The sequence below is a fragment of the Sander lucioperca genome, chromosome 4, assembly GCF_008315115.2.
Source record: "Sander lucioperca isolate FBNREF2018 chromosome 4, SLUC_FBN_1.2, whole genome shotgun sequence".
NCBI classification, from domain to species: Eukaryota; Metazoa; Chordata; class Actinopteri; order Perciformes; family Percidae; genus Sander; species Sander lucioperca.
In genome coordinates, this window is record NC_050176.1 from 22,448,069 (window position 1) to 22,465,891 (window position 17,823).

Here is a 17,823-nt window from a genome sequence, read left to right on the forward strand (position 1 = left end):
ATTCTCCTCCAGCCTCCATTCACAGCTGGAAACAGGAAGAAGACCATCGATAAGATCTTGAAGTGTAAACTCAATCTGCCCCCATACCTGACCATCGATGCCAGGGACCTTATCAAGAAGGTCTGTAAAACACACACACACACACACACACACACACACACACACACACACACAGACACAAATTAGATACATTTACATCATTTTTTTGTTCTTTTCTCTCAATTCAGGTAATATTGGCAGAGAAACATTTTGTACATTGTTTTATCACTCATAGATAGGGCTGTCACAATCGTACAATCGTTTAGTTGATGATTAGTTGTCTTACAAATAATTGTGATTAACGATTTAATTGTCTATTTCAGTTAACTTTATGCCACACAGCAGTGCTATTGTGTTTGGCATTACAACTAGACCTAAATCCATGTTTTTATTTTCAACAACTGCTCATGGAAATGATGCTATCATTGGCAAACAAGTGTCAGTTAATCTTCACATAGTTTGCTGAAACAATATTTCACCTCTCTCTCTGCTGCACATAGATTTATTTTAAATAGCTTCTAAAAAATTTCAAAAAATGTTGCATAGGCCGACCTAATGTAACGAAAACAAAGTTTAATTAATGTAGAAGGTTTGATTTTATTTTCAAAAGTTAATATGAAATGTGAAAACACAAAGCCTGTGTTAACTGTTTCCTGTACTGTAACCTGCTTCAGCTTCCAGAGCATGGGCGGGAGGCACAGGGGAGACTTTGTTTTGCTTTTAGGGCCAAAGTTACTTCTCACTTGGGGTTACACTGTACATTTACTACTACTGTACAACTTTAATGCTAATGTCGTCTCTGCTCTGAGTGCATCCACTGTCACTCTCTCTCTCTCTTGCTCCTACTACACACTGAGCTACTCCTGAAAGGACTAGGGTTGGGCATCGTTTGGATTTTAACAATTCTGATACTAAGACATACACCCTGATCTTGAGTAACATGATTAACATCTACTTGTATACTCTCCACATTAAAACAGTTCTTGTTTAGAAGAATGAGCATATCATCACATTAGAGATGTTCCATCAGTATCGGCTCCGATACTGCCTAAAACGCTGGTATCGGTATCGGGAAGTACTGGAATTTAAGCACCGATCCAATACCACGTAATAAAGCCCTAAAGAAAATCTACGTTAAAGTAGTTTATTTATGTTCTTTTTCCGTTATAACTGACTGTGAAACATGAATGCCACCGAACTTTCTTTTATTCTGCAGTTTGACAAAGAGTTTAACCTGAGCCAGACTGACAACAAAGATAGAAATCATATCACATCTATACAGTTGTTAAAACATAATAAAATATTTGACACTCTGGTATGGGATCAGTACTCGGTATCGGCCGATACGCAAGTTCAGGTATCAGAATCAGTATCAGGAAGCAAAAAATGTTATTGGACCATCTCTACATCACATATGCTGTAACCTTTCTGTGGCACTCTTCCACTTTCTCCGCTGTCATTTTCTAATTTAGCTAATGTGAATGAAGTTTCATGCTGCAGTTTAACATTAGCAGCAGTAGGTTTGGGATTTTTTCACGTAAAATGAAGCCACACTTTTGAGCACCGCTTTGTGTGCTCCATGGCGGCGCTGGCAACACAACAAAAGCCTGGCAGTACGGTGGCCGGCTGGGCGCTACGGAAAGCAAAACTTGCGAGTGTAAAATTATATTTGGAACCGTTCATTGGATTCCTATCCAAATTTTCCAAACGATTCCAATGGAATCGGTTCTCGATGCCCAACCCTAAAAGGGCCAAAGCTACTCTTATATCACCATGTTGCCATCAAAACATTTTCCTGTGAATTACCTAAAAATAAAGCGCAGACTCCAGTATAACGTACCCCAGAGCTGTCAGTCACACCGCTGCACCTGTAGGGGAGACTCTTCACTATAAATCAAGAGACCCGTTATCGGCACCTTTCTGCCATCATCTTACTTCAAAAGCAACAAATTCAGTCTCATATGAGCTGAAACGGAACAACCTTTCCAGCAGCAGTAAGAGCTAGACAGCCAAGCTCTAGTTTTACATGTTTTTTCCTGACATTGGAACCAGAGACACTTTATTTACCCAGAGGATGAATACGCACCTAATTTACTAATTGGCTTTAAATTTCGTTGATTGTGGAATCCAAGCTCAAATAATCACTAACAGCTGATTATGTAATAATTGCGACCTACCCATTGGCAATATCCAGAGGAGATGGCAATGTGTCCTTTTTTGCTAATGAAAATAACCTTCAAGTTATATTTCTTCTCAGATGAGTGAATTAGTGCAGAATAGAATCATTTCATCTATTTGCATTTATGCATCATTTATCATTGTCTGCCAGGCTTCCGCCCTCCATGAAACCACTCCGGCAGTGTTTGATATGCTGGTTGAAATTTATTTTTATTTTTCATAACCACCATTAATGAGTTTGTCCTTTTTATGGAGCTAAACATGTGCTTGTTGCCATGTTTTGATAATCTATTACAAAACAAAAGCAATATGAAAGCTACGAATTATGAGAATTATGAATTATATTCTGTCAGTGGTGGTATATAATGTAAGTCTGAAAAATCACTACGAGGAATGGGATCCTCTTTGATATTTAATGCAGTGTGGATGTGTGCTGTTTACCAAAATATGAATTTTAGATCAATCAAAACAATAAAAAAATAAAAAAATAAATTAAAAGCCACGTAAAGTTTAGATACACAGAGAAATGTAACTTCATTTGACAGTTAACTATTTATTTCTCTTTAATTTGACATATAGAATATGAATATTAATGATATTAGTTTTGAGTATCACCAATATTCTAGCAAATATTGGATTCATTAACATGAAAAATAAAGTTGATCCATATGAATTAGAATCAGTTACAGTTAGATACTTTCATTGCAATACAGTCAGTGGTGACAGATTCATTAATCTGTCCCTCTCTTTTTTAATTTTGGTATTTTCTTGGTATGATTGCTCATTAGAAACTATGTTATGAAAATAGATTTATTCTGCAAATTCAAACAAGTGAGTGATTATTTTCAAAACGTGGGTGCTATAGCACCCAATCATCAGTCTTTATAGTGACATGCACAACTCTTTTTTTTTTTTTCAGCTGTTGAAGAAGAATCCAGCCCAAAGACTTGGCTCCAGTAAGGTGGATTGTGCTGAAATCCAGGTATCTAACGGCAGTAACTTCTTCACTCACACTCATTCTCCAATAGACCATGTTAGCTTTCTACCTGGTCTTAACATGGGTTCCCTATGACTGGACAAGCTAAAATACACCAGATCCATGTGTAAAGGCACCTAATGGCGCTTATCTACTGCTAGTACCGGCTCTGCTCGGCTCGACTCGGCCGCGGTGCCCCGTCCTCCTTTTTCCATTGCAGATTTAGTACCGCCTCATGCATGAGGCGAGCGTGGCTGGTCGTCATAGCGACGCCGCCAGGAAACTGCCGCGACCTAACGCGACACACACAGAACGTGGAAGGTGTGTTGTTTTTGACTCTCGGCATGTGGCTGTTTGACAGAAGACATATTTAGTTTCATAAGAAGCTGGAGGCAGCAAAAAAACAAACACCGCTGGCTAAACTATTTAAAAATGTTGGGTTTGTTCAGGACACCCCCGTCTGTCACTATAGCAATGATGATGCAGTGATTAGTGACTATTCTCTCCGACCAATCAGTAGTCTGCAGGTTTTCACGTCCCCTTTTGGTATCGCCTCAGCTCGCTTGGAACTAGGGCTGAAACGATTATATCAAATAACTCGAATAATTCTATTACAAAAAATCCTCGAAGCAAAATTCTTTGCCTCGAAGCTTCGTTAAATCACTGTAATTAAGGTTGTACGGCTCACTGTGTTTCCGCACGGAAGAGAGAAAACGACAGAAAGTTTGGGATCATTTTAAGCTGCAAACATGCTACTACATCATCTTTGTAGAAAACATCCAGTCTACTCATCCATTCCACAGAGCAAACCAGACACAAGGTAGCTAACTACCGTCTGCTGCTCTCGTCCACCGTGCTGTTTTACACAACTAGCCTACAGCATGCTACTCTGCTAATAGCCATATTTTTACTAACAAGCTAAAACGAGAGCTGTCGGTTTGTAGTCTAACTGTTTATTAGTTTGCTACTAATCTTTGGAAACTTAGCTGCTGCCAGAGACAAACCGGCTCCTCCCCCCAGCATGGCTACTTAATATGCACGTGAATGACGTCATCATGCCGGTGATGTCTGCATTCTTTATTCTTTCTCCTCACTGTGTATTAGCCTTCTGAAAATGTGTCCCCCAGAACAGTGTAGTTGAATAGCCCTGCTGTAAGCTTTGTACCGTCACATTTACCCTCTGGTTAGTGAACAGCTCTTTTGCATATCCAGTGCAAAGAGCCAGAGGCAAGAAGGGGGTGAAAAATATTAACATTTGGGCCACCAAAAATGTACTTGGAATTTGGCAATAAAAAATGTTGCTTTTTCAATTTTGTATATATACAAAAGACAGGTTTCCTTTTTTTAGTACACAGCAATAATAAATATTCACTATTGCTGTTTGCTAAGTATTTCTTACTAAGTATTCCTTATCCGATTACTCGATTAATCGATGGAATAATCGGTAGAATACTCGATTACTAAAATAATCGATAGCTGCAGCCCTACTTGCAACCTTGACGGAGGCGATACTAAAAAAAGTACCTGTCAGCTAGTACCAGGGACTTTTTATCATAACGGAAAACCTAAAAAGGTGAGTAGAGTCGAGGCGAGTCGAGCTGGTACCATGTAATGGAAAAACACCTTAAGATATATTGAAGATGTTATAAATAACATGCTGCAAATAACAGTTATTTTCATTGTCAATTAATCTGTCTATTATTTTCTCAATTAATGGAATAGTTGTTTAGTCTATAAAATGTCAGAAAATGCTGAAAAATGTGGATCAGTGTTTCCCAAAAAGCCCAATATGACGTCCTCAAATGTCTTGTTCTGTCCACAACTCAAAGATATTCAGTTTACTGTCCCAGAGGAGAGAAGAAAACTAGAACATATTCACATTTAACATGCTGGAATCAGAGAATTTTAACTTTTTCATCATTAAAAAAAAGGACTCAAACCGACTAAAGATTACCAAAATAGTTAGTCAAGTCATTTTATTTAACTAGCACATTTAAACGAACAACAGTTGACCCAAAGTGCTTTACAGGTAGAGCAGGGAAGGCAGAAACAGTATGCCTTAAAGATACATAATCAATTGTGCAAGGTACCATGAGTATAGTTTGGCAAAGGTAGAATTAAATAATGTAACATAGAATAAAACAACAATGGAACAATGTTTCTAAATACAAACGGATAAGAAAAAGTAGAGTTCAGTTCATAGTTCTGAATCTTAAAAGTTAGTTAGAGTTAAAAGCAAGAGAGTAAAAATGCGTCTTCAGATTTGATTTAAAACTAGCAATTGTATTCCATGATTTGATATGGGGTGGGAGGGAATTCCAGAGTTTGGGTTCTACTACAGAGAAGGCTCGGTCCCCTCTGGTTTTTAGGCGTGTCCGGGGGATGACGAGGAGTTGTTGGGTTGTGGACCTGAGTGCCCTGGCGGCAGAGGAAGTGGACCGGAGAGCGGAAATATACGGAGGGGCTTGAGCATAGAGTGCTTTAAAAACAAAAAGTAAAACTTTAAAATGTATTCTGAATTTCACTGGCAACCAGTGAAGCTCAGCTAAAATGGGAGTTATGTGGTCATACTTTTTGGTGCCAGTGAGGAGTCTTGCAGCAGCATTCTGGACTAATTGTAGTTGGCGATTAATATATATAATTAATTATTATATTAGTATATAGTATATATATTATATTATTATATAATTATATTATAATATAGTTAATTAATAGTTGACAACTAATCGATCATTCTTTGCTCTAGTTATTTAAAAACAACCTTCACCAGTGGAGGTTATCATTAAGTATAAAAGCAATGTAGAATTCACATAGATGCACTGGCCTGATATAAATGGCTGTGGAGAAAGACAGACAAGGTGTTGAGTGCCAGTTAAATAACGTACAATATACAGTATTGAAATGACAGTGACATGATTGAAATGATGCCCAATTATAAGCAAAACCAGAGCTTGTAAACAATATAAATATAAATGAGGCCTTTTGTTCCACTGCAGAAACATCCGTTCTTCAAGCATATCAATTGGACTGACCTGCTCAACAAGGCAGTGGAGCCGCCATACAAGCCACGACTGGTAGGTTAACATCAGTTGTCATTTTGTGCCCATTATGTTATCAAATAGGGTCCTTCAACCAGGACCCTATGTCCCTCGTTTCTGTGTGTTAAGTGACTGATGGTCATTGAAATTGGTAAATTGTTAATCACAAAAAAAAGAAATTGGTCCAGTATGAATCAAGACCGCTGCAGTAGGCAGAACAAGCTGCAATGTAAAGTTATTGGCCAAATGCGCACTGTCAATTTATGTCCATAAAACGTGCTGTGGTTATATATGTACAGAGGTTGACCTTTTTGTTAAAGGAAAAGATACTTTTTGTTCATCATGAAACAGAAAAATTGACATTGCAAAACCCACCAGACTCCATTTAAATAAACAGTAATTTTATCATCGTAAAAACACATTGTTCAAAGTGGACCGAAAGTAAATCAAACTATCAAAAGCCGTCTTGGTTCATCTTTCCACTGTTCCAACAATCACCACTCTGGTTTGGTTGAAATAAACCCTTAATTCATCCATTTACATGTGGAGATATGCTGGCTCTATACACGCTAAAAGTACTGATTATTTACATGGAGTCTGGTGGGTTTGGCGACGGTGATTTTCAGATGCTGGTTATTCTGGGTTATTAGAGTCAATTCAGCAAATATTCTCATTCTTTCATTACTTCTTCTCTTCTCAACTACCACCTACTGTACACCTCTTTCATGTTCACAATACATACTTACACACCTAACCTTTTGGCTACCTCTGTTCTCCCATCTGTCTCTGTAGCAGTCGGACGAGGATGTAAGCCAGTTTGACACCAGGTTTACCAGACAGACACCAGTGGACAGTCCAGACGATACCACACTCAGCCACAGTGCAGAGCTTGCCTTTGCTGTGAGATTCTCTTCTTCTTTCTACTGAAAAGCCACAGTCTACTGGAAGCAAATAGTTCATTAATAATTTGTCAATTCCTATTTAGGTGCACTGCAGTCCTCTTTTTTAATGTTGTCTTTAAAAAACACCTCATTTAATGAGAGAGCTAGTAACATGGTAACATGTTCCTTCTGTGATTGACTGTGAAGGAATGATCTTTTTCCATCAGGGTTTCACCTACGTGGCTCCGTCAGTCCTTGAGAGTCTAAAAGAAGGCTTCTCATTCGAGCCCAGAACACGACCTGTACGCCGACACAACAGCAGCCCACGCACACCCATCAGGTAACACACACATCAAGATACATTTTATTTACCTTTGTTACTGTATTTTTTTTATATATCTTCTTTACATCTTATATTTCCTATAATGTCTGTCTTTTTTCTTCATCTATTTCTTTCAGTCCTATGAAATTCTCCCAAGCCGGACCATTTAAGGCCAGCAATGAGGGAGAACCAGACCTTTTCTCTCCCATCTCTCCACCGGCAGCTACAGTTCCTGTGACACTGGAAAACGGTGGTACCAGTCAGCCGATAAAGACGCCTGCAAGGAACAAGAAGCAGAAGGGACATCAGAGATGAGAAGGAAATCTTAAAAGAGACAGCCTACGCTGCAAGACCTTGGTCAGAACGTTTTTCATAGTTTATAGTAAGTGTGAGGCACAGAGCTGAAGTGGTTTTGCTGGTTTTAATGCTTTTTTTGAAGTGGTTTAACTTCGAGGTCCTTGAAAAGCCATAAATCAAAAGTGGAAAGCTCTCCATTTGCGCTTCTTCTTTCTCACAGTCATCTATGAAAACAGATCCAGTAGTAGGCTTACTGTTCAGGACTTCCTGTTTGTCGTACTCTAGAGGTAGATCACTCTACACAGATTCACTTGATCAACATGGGAGTTTTCATGCTTTTACTTCCATTTGTCACTTTATTGTGTAAAGCTTTAATTTACAGCTTCCATATGTCTGCACTTAAAGTTCACACTGTGGCACTAATATATAGGAAACAATGACTTCATATACATATTTCTATAAAAAGCACTGCACAGGGCAACAGAACCAATGATTCTTCTTCACCAACTTTAGTGAGTTTTTCGCGAGGAGTCGAGGTCAGATAAATGATGGATTGATTGGTAGCAGCGTTTCATTTTGTACCTGCATACTGACAGTAAAGGGAAGCTGTGGTACAAAGCTTTTTGGGTTTAATTAGTTCACCAGCTTTTAATTAGTTTGCCAGAGTATGTGTAAATAACGCTGGTTAGTACAGGCTTCTCCAACAAGTTTGAATTGGAGAACTGATGAAGGATCACTTGATTGAAGTCCTGATTCTTTTCCATTACGGTTGAACTGTCAAACCTTCAGCCATCGGGTTATTAAGTAAATCTTGACTGCACAGGATAGAATAGAAACTACTGAATTAAATGCTGCATCGCACACAGATGATTCACGAATGTCACATCTTAAGTGAACATTTCTGTGTGGAAATGTGGTGACAGTCATCAGTGTTTTTCATTTCTCTGAGCCTCTTAACAGAGAATCTTCATGACTTTTGCCAAAGCTTTTAACACATCCTATCCTCATATTGTACAAATGGACCAATCACACTATCTATAATAGAGTGACAGTAAAGAGGGATATACGGTGTTATTTAATTTGGGTAAATAAGGAGGTTGTGATCTGTCATCCTTCATCAAAATGGTTCCTGTATCGTAATCAATCAAAATACCATGTGTAAATACATACCTCCATATAATTGGTACGATCTTGATGACAATACAGTCAAAGCAGGCTGTTAAAGTGGTGCTCTCAGAAAACAAATTATAATATTAAAAACAAGTATTTTTGGGTCACAGAACAAAACTATTTTTACACATGGAATCTAGCTCAGATAAATAAGTGAATTAACGTCCTAGATATTTTCAAGTGTTTGATTGTCATTGCCCTGACTACCTGTAAGGGGTGATGCTGGGTAAGGTCACTGCAGGCATGCGTAGGCAAACACTAATTTAGCACTTAGATGTATCAGAAACGATATGAGGTTCATTATTTTTTTGCCAAAAATCTTTCCGCTTTTTAAGATTTTTCCCCTAAATAAATGACTTCTAGATTATAGAAAATTGAAGCAAATCCTCTCCCATGTCACCATAGCTTGTTACAGGACAATATAAAAAACAGTTGAGCGTACACGAGTCTTAAACACAGGCAGCTTTTCAAGGCAACAGAGACAAACTGATTTTGAGCAGGGATTGTAAGTGCAAATATTATAATTTATTTTAGGTTAAGAAAATATAATACATTCTTGGTTAAACAATCTATGAACTACTGTATACAGCCTTCAATCATTGCCCTCAATCCAGTGATGGATATACAGTTAGAGGTAATGGAGATAGTGGAGATAGCAAGTATTCTTTGGGAGTAAAAAGAGGGCAAAATGGTAAAGTTCTTGCGCTGGAAACAATCAAACAAATGGATGTTATTACAGGGTTTCCCCTAGAAAAGTTGTTAAGGCCAGTCGCAAGCATCTTTTTTGACAACAGCCTGGCCAGAGACAGACTGATGGCACCATTAAGGTAGGGCCATATGGTTTCTGTGACAACAGAATCACTTTCTGTCTCCCCCATGAGGAATTCTAAGTAATGACAACAACACTGTCAGCGCGTCCACATGATACAAGCCTTCGCAGTTACTAGTAGCCAAGGAGGACACGGAGGATTAAAAAACATGACTGACTCTTCAGAAGAGGTCATTATCTTCACTCGAGTTTCTGCGCAGGAAAGTCTCCTGACGCCTCAATCTTCTGAACATAGTCATACTGAGAAATCCAGAGAGAGTGGTGTGGAGCTGATAGTCTTAATTAGCTTTGTAGCAACTCATTTGGCAATGGCTGGAATGTAACAGATGTTCATTAATATGAAAAAGTTACACACTAAAACTTTAAATCTAAATAAAAAAAATAAATAAAAAAGTTACCCAATGCTTAGGCGTCAACTGGGCTTGCAATACACTAGGGAGAACCCTGGATTAACATGTCTGAAGAAAGCAATGGGTTTATATTTGTTGACTAAATCATCCATTTGCTTCAACGCTTCAACATGTTGCCTGTCTCTCATGGTCTTAACTGGAGAATGAATAATATATTTGACCAGGTTTTCATGGAGACCCAAAGTGTTTAATATTACATGAATGAAAAATGCATAATGAAATAAAGAATCCTATGAATGTATGCAGACAAAATCCAAATCATGCAATTGTAATAAAATCCAGTAAACTTTGCAGCATTGTTCTAGGGACTGCAGTGTTAGTCGGTCAGCAGTCGGCCGGCACACCACTTTGGTCCTGACTGAAATATTTTGAACAACTTTTGGATGGATTGACATGGCAATGGTTCCCGGAGGATAAACCATAATGATTTCACAATGTCATGCTTCTATATTTTGTCTGTATTTCTTCATATGATTATTTCATAACTTCTTATTTATTTAATACTGAACACTTTGGGTCTTAAAAAATCAAGCTGCCTTTTAAAAGAAAACAGAAAAAAATCAAAAGGAGGATTCCTGCTTTCCTGCTGCTGCGTGCAGTTTTCTCCTGCTCACAGCAGTGGGAAACAGGTACCACACATAACGTCTTCCTGCTTTCCTTCATTAAAGTGCTCATATTATGCTTTTTGGCTTTTTCCCTTTCTTTTATTAGGTTATATATCTTTTTTTGTGCATGTTATAGGTTTACAAAGTGAAAAAGCCCAAAGTCCCCCCCAAAGGGACTTACCATCTCCAACAGAAAACTCTGTTCACCAACTGCTCCAAACAGCTCTATTGTAGTCCAGCCTTTACTTCAGAGACAAACGTGGTCACTTTGGAACACATGTTATAATGCTCACCTAGCTGCTAGCATGGCACGCCCTCATACTCTGCTTCTGACTGGCTAGTAGTCCTTACCTAGGTACTGTCAGGACACGCCTTCATACTCTGCTTCTGACTGGCTAGTAGTCCTTACCTAGCTACTGAGCATGTGCGACTCCCAACAAAGATGGAACAAAGTGAGAGGTCTCACTCTGTAGCTAAAACAGAGAGCTCAACACACAGGGTGAAAAGAAGAGCTGCAGCAATGTGTAGTACAACAAAAATATGGTGTTTTCTGAAAATTAAACCATGTAAACCTATTCTGATATAACCTCTAAATACAATTATGAACCTGAAATTAGCATAATATGAGCACTTTAACACTGGATGCAGAGTCTGTATGGTACATGTTTGATGCTGAGCTGTAAACAACAGTCTGTGTCACCACTGTGTGAATTTTACTCAGATACATGGGTAACTCTTCACACTGCAGTTTGTTTCTGGAATGACGTTGTAACTACTAAAACATGATTTGTAATGCAAGATAAAAGGACACTGGGCTCTGTTTTTTTTCTTTTTTTTTTTGTCTCGTGCCACCCTCTTGTCATGAAATTTGCAGTTGGACAGCTGGGACAACTGTTACATTGTGTTCAGTTTTGTGTATTTATTTACATAATTAAGAATCATTATAGAGTGATTTATACAGGGCTGTGAAAAGGATTCTTAACCTCAGGAGTTAATGGACATTCTTGTGATTTTTGCAGATTTTTTCCTTTGTCATGTTTTCCTTCTGCTAACTAATGAATGTGTTAAGAATAAAGAACCTTATTTGCTGAATTGTTGCTTTGAGAATTTTATTTATGCAGGATTCAGTTAACTGACCAGTGGATGGATATTTTTCCAGTTCCAAAGAAAATGAAGCACATTATGATGTCTCCTAATCATTTTTTTAATTCCCCTAAATGGACTGCTTAAGTGCATATTAAGCATGGAAAGGATGCATACTTAAATGTGTTTTATTTTTGTATTAGAGGTTCATTAAAGCATGCATCCTTAAAGGAACACACCAACTTATTGAGACTTTGTCTTATTCACCGTATCCCCCAGAGTTAGATAAGTCCATACATACCCTTCTCATCTCCATACGTGTTCTAACTCTGTCTGACGCACCCACCACTAGCCTAGCTTAGCACAGATCCTGGAGGTAACCAGCTCCATCTAGCCTAGCTTAGCACAGATCCTGGAGGTAACCAGCTCCATCTAGCCTACTGCTCCCAATAAGTGACAAAATAACGCCAACATTTTCCTATTTACAGGTTGTGATTTGTGTAGTGGGTGGTGATGGTTCAGTGGATATGACCCATGCCTTTGGTGTGGGAGATCTGGGTTCAATTCCCACTGTGATACATCAACCAATGTGTCCCTGAGCAAGACACTTAACCCCTAGTTTCTCCAGAGGCGTGTGACCTCTGACGTATGTAGCAACTGTTGCTTTGGATAAAAGTGTCAGCTAAATGACATGTAATGTAATATAGTCACAGCGTGTACAAATAACAAGCTCACATGAGACACAGCCATCTTCTAACCGTATACATACTGGGAACTTCTCAGGTGCGGCAAGCAAATCACTCCGCCCACATAGCAGAAGTAGCCGTGCTTCGCCTTCTGAGAATATAGTTCCCTCCCGTAGTATATGGTTAGAGTGTCTTATTTGTACACGCTGTGACTCTACAAATCACAACATGTTGGTGTTATTTTGTCACTTATTGGGAGCAGTAGGCTAGATGGAGCCGGTTACCTCCAGGATCTGTGCTAAGCTAGGCTAGATGGAGCCGGTTACCTCCAGGATCTGTGCTAAGCTAGGCTAGATGGAGCCGGTTACCTCCAGGATCTGTGCTAAGCTAGACTAGATGGAGCCGGTTACCTCCAGGATCTGTGCTAAGCTAGGCTAGATGGAGCCGGTTACCTCCAGGATCTGTGCTAAGCTAGACTAGATGGAGCCGGTTACCTCCAGGATCTGTGCTAAGCTAGGCTAGCGGTGGGTGCGTCAGACAGAGTTACGACACACATGGAGATGAGAAGGGTATGTATGGACTTATCTAACTCTGGGGGATACGGTGAATAAGACAAAGTCCCAATAAGTCGCCGTGTTCCTTTAAATCATGAATTATTAATTATTATTTGATATAAAAATTGAAATCAAAAGACGTCCATCAACGTTTCTTTGAAGCTGTGAAGAAAACCCTTCCATTAAAGCACCAGTAAAAAGCATTACAACATCTGCCTTGAGCAGTTCTTTAAAACATTTCCTCCACTTTTGATCATGATCAAAAATGTATCACATTTTGATATTTCTTTTCCTCCTTTTTTTGCAAATATGTCTTTACACCCCTCTCTTTAACTCTTTGGTCTCACTCTTTCGGCATAGCATGCCGTGTAGCATCTTGGATTTCTTGTTTGTTAGACAAAGCAAGCAGCTGTTATCAGAGAAAAAGCTCTGATGGAAGGAATATGCTTGCATTTTATATATATAATCTGGTGTGTCATCTACACAGTCACTCATGTGAACAAAAAATCGTTTAATCTTTGAAATGAAAATACCGTCATATTTGTTTATTGTCTCCTGGCGTCACACACAGCAGACGTGGAGCAGAACCTAACCCAAACTGAGAAAGTAAAAGCTGAATGAGTTGCCATGAACACTAAACTTTTCTAATAAAAAGAGATACAGATATTGCTTTTCTCGCTGTTATTTGCAGACATGTAAACAGTTTTAAATGATGTTCTTTGACACCATTAACGATTCAAAAATAGAAAAGTTATTATCTTGTGTAAAGAGCCAACTTTTGCTTGAGGAGTTAGTGGAGTCCAGAACAGAGCTTAATAAGTTGGACATATTTATTTAAAAGGTAATAATATGTCAGTGCTCTATTTACAGCTTGTTTCCACTGCCCCAAAATGTCCCGTAAAGTCAATTAGGCTAATTCAGGTTTAAACACCGAACCTTAACCGTAAAGTTACAGACGGTAAAACTAAAACAATGAACCGAAAGACGCTAAAACGCTCCTGTGTCAAGGGGAACTGCAGATGAGTTCTTCATGAAGTACGACAGCTTTCAATTTACACATAGTAAGTTGATCTATTGGTTATATAAATAATGTTGATTAGTGCAGCTTTAAACTGCTGCTTTACTTTTTTGACATTTGCTATTTCAATAATTGTACAATATATATATATATATATATATATATATATATACTGTATATATATATATATATATATATATATATATATACTGTATATATATTTTTTAATTTTTCATGGATAGTGTAAAATCCATTAAGCTATCCATATATTTGCAATATTCATACTCAGTTGATCACTTCATGGATTTTAAATTGTCAAAATCAAGTTTTGGGACAGCAGATTAAAACTGTGTATTGATGATGTTAAGACTCATAAATTACTATTTTATTAACATCAAAACAGCAAATACGGTAAATACTACGAGGTGCACCTTCAAGGATAAGTGGCCTGACTTCACTTGTGACCTTCACTAACTGATTAGCAGCCCATTTATTTCATTTTATCTACATCAAATACAGCAAATACGCTAAATACTACTAGGTGCACCTTCAAGGATAAGTGGCAGCCCATTTATTTCATTGCCCAGCAACCAAAGTCAGCCGGTGCTACTTTACGTAGGTCAATGACTTGCGTCATTGGTGCTCTCATATTAATTGCTGCTCATATTCATAAAAATAGTGCACACCAAACTCAAATCCAAGGTTTGGGTTTCTTCCGGGGCTGTCTATATTCCCAGAGGAAATACAGCATTTAAACTGGTGCACTGGAAACTACTTGAACAAACACTGATAGATTGAGATCTGAATGCAGACATGCTGATTAGTTTATCACATGCATGTTAAGTACACATCAGACTGAAATGTGCTAACGTGATGTGGGACTATAAAGCCCTGGATCACCCTGTGGAAGACCATCTGTCATTCACAGGGACCAGGTAAGCCTTTTTGCTGCTGTCTTGGCCTCATCATAACTATAAAATGGGTTAAAGTAAATTTTAAGAGCTGAGAGAGTAACTTTTTCTTTAATGGCAGGAGTGCTTCATTCATCACCATGAAGTCATCTATTGTCATATCAGTTCTCCTTGGTGTTGTTTTCTCTGTCAGGGCTGCATCAGGTATGTAAACTGGAAATCACCAGTCATAATAAACATTTATAATTATCCTGTAAAACTACTGCTATGAAAAAAAGAAAGAAGCTCTCACGTTAAAGCTAGGCCTTGGATGAACAAAGATATTTGTGAATGAAAATGGTCTTTTAGGAAAGCTAAAAGAACATGGAGGAAAACTGAGCTAGGGGGAAAATTCTTTGTGTATAATAAAAGTGTTTGCACTCGGAGAGAGATCTATTTTTCTAAGGTCATAACTGAGAATAGTGGAGAGTTCTTTTCTCAACCACTGATAGGCTGTTAAATCAGGTTCCCTTTCACTCCCAACAGGCTGCTGGTCAGAGATGTGAGGAGTTTGCTAACGTTCTTAAAGACAGAGTTACCTTGATTAGGTCAGACATTCAGTGGTGTAGTCTAATGTATTTTAGCGGGTATACTGTTCTACATAAATATATGGACCAGAATGGACATATCAAAGTGGGGCGTCTGGGTCTGCTCCCCCAAGGAAATTTTGAGCGTCAAAGACTTCAATTCATTCTGATACACTTTAATGCACCAATTTACAGTGGAAATACCTTTTATTTAGCCTACGCGAAGGAAAACACAGATGGCAATTCAAAATATATCAAAAATATAATGGAAAGTATGTTGTTCTGTGCCATTGCACATTTTTAAGTGGGTATATAGAAATCCTGGAACTTTCTTAGTGGGTATACTGCGTATACCTGCATATCATGTAGACTACACCGCTGCAGACATTAGTAGAACAGCCATTTAGCTTGGTGACACACCCTAAAGCAGCCCTCTAACTAAGGACGGTTATTTAACACAATCACTCATTGACTTTTGGAAAGATGTCGCATTTATCAACTTAAAACAGTAAAACAAATCAACAGTGAAAACACCTTGACCTGTGAAATTTCTCTTAATACATTTCCCGTTTGATACTTTTTTTCATTAAGATCACAAGACAAAATAAGAAAATTAATTGCGAAACTATCTTGAAAAACAATTATTTTGCAAATTGTTTTTCACGATTCTGGAATGAAATAAGATAAGATAAGATAAGATAGACTTTATTAATCCCACACTGGGGAAATTCTTGTGTTACAGCAGCTGAAAAGAAAAAAGAAAAAACAATGTACACACATCAGAATAACACAAAAACACATTAAGTATACATAGGAGAAAATATATAAATATATATATATATATATATATACATAAAGTATATGAACAAGACAATTGAATCAGTTATAATAATAATAGTAATAAAAAAAGACATGTTTACACAATAAACACCCTTATATAAACAGACAGTATGTAAACACAGATATACAGATGAGTAAGGTGCTGGTGAATAGATATGACATATTGCACAGTTGGAGGTAACAAAGAGTGATAAATAAATAAATAAATACGTATAGTGCAGAATATTGTCCAGTGAAGGCTCATATTGTAGAAACAGCTAGCAGTGCTAAATTATGATGTTAATGAGAGTCCCAATTTAATGTCTTGTCTTTCTTAGAGTGTAGTACACTGTGCAGCCTCCGCTAAAGCTCTTATTATTCCCTCAGGTTAGCCTAATATTAGCTTCATACTAATATTAATTGCATTTATGTTTTAAAACTGGCAAGACATGTTTATGTGTGACAGATGTGACTGTAAACATCTTGTGTGAAGGTTCGACATGATCTTTTTAAATTAATACAGGCTTTAATTCTTTTCTTTACAGTGCCTCCTTCTGTAGAGGCTGTGACTGGGGTTGTAACAGCGACTTACAATGACACCACACACACTATTCCAAATATACCATACAGTACAGAACCTATACTTACCTCTCCATCACCAGCATCAACAACAGATTTACCATTAATAATAACAACACCATTAACAACACCAACACCAACAACACCATACCGTACAGAAACATCAACTTGTTGTTTTACGCCTACTACACTTACCTCTCCATCACCAACACCAACACCAACAACAACAACAACAACAACAACACCAAACCCTGACACACCGAGCCAGATGATGTGTCCTGATGGATGGGAGGTGTTCCTGGGACGTTGCTACTACTTTGTGAAAGAGGGCAGGACCTGGCCTCAGGCTCTGGTAAACACTCAACAAAACTCTCTACAGAAAACCCAATGTTAATGATCTGTTTATTGGATTCTGAGCATTCTTCTATGGCAAATACTACATATTTTACATTACAATGTTGTCTTTCCTTTACTCTGGTGACTCTCTTAACAGTCATGTGATAGCAACAGGTATCTGTTCCATCTGCATCTCTAATTGGAGCGATGTTGCGCATGGTCAAACCACAATTACCACACATTTTTCATTTCAATACAGTTAGACGTGTGTTACAGAGGGATGACAATTTAGAACCCAAGAACAGACACAGAACACAAAGCCAGGAGTGTAAAAAAGTTTATTTACAAAAACGTATGTGCGGGGGAGTGGCAGAGAGACAGACAACGGGAGCTGGACAGAGTCCAGTGATCCAGAGAATGACTTTCTGTGTGGCTAAATCAAATCCTTTTAGATCCGCGGCCTGTGTGAGACAGGAGTAGAGCGGTGACAGGAGTTGGTTCCAGGCAGCAGACTGCAAGCACAAGA

The 17,823-nt window shown here is 38.2% G+C and overlaps 1 protein-coding gene across 2 annotated transcripts in view; it reads left to right on the plus strand.

Annotated features, from left to right (window-relative positions):
* The window catches only part of LOC116048440 (ribosomal protein S6 kinase beta-2-like), a 22,014-nt gene extending 13,029 nt beyond the window's left edge, over positions 1-8,985 (plus strand). The window contains exons 11-17 of one of the 2 annotated variants that reach the window (XM_031297557.2): positions 13-120; positions 3,137-3,199; positions 6,190-6,267; positions 7,024-7,131; positions 7,340-7,452; positions 7,572-7,769; positions 7,801-8,985. In XM_031297557.2, the coding sequence (XP_031153417.1) occupies positions 13-120; positions 3,137-3,199; positions 6,190-6,267; positions 7,024-7,131; positions 7,340-7,452; positions 7,572-7,749 (648 nt within the window). In that variant the 3' untranslated portion in view covers positions 7,750-7,769; positions 7,801-8,985. Of the gene's footprint in view, positions 1-12; positions 121-3,136; positions 3,200-6,189; positions 6,268-7,023; positions 7,132-7,339; positions 7,453-7,571 lie in introns of both variants that reach the window. The other variant, XM_031297556.2, reaches the window with a different exon arrangement.
* Positions 8,986-17,823: the final 8,838 nt, after the last annotated feature.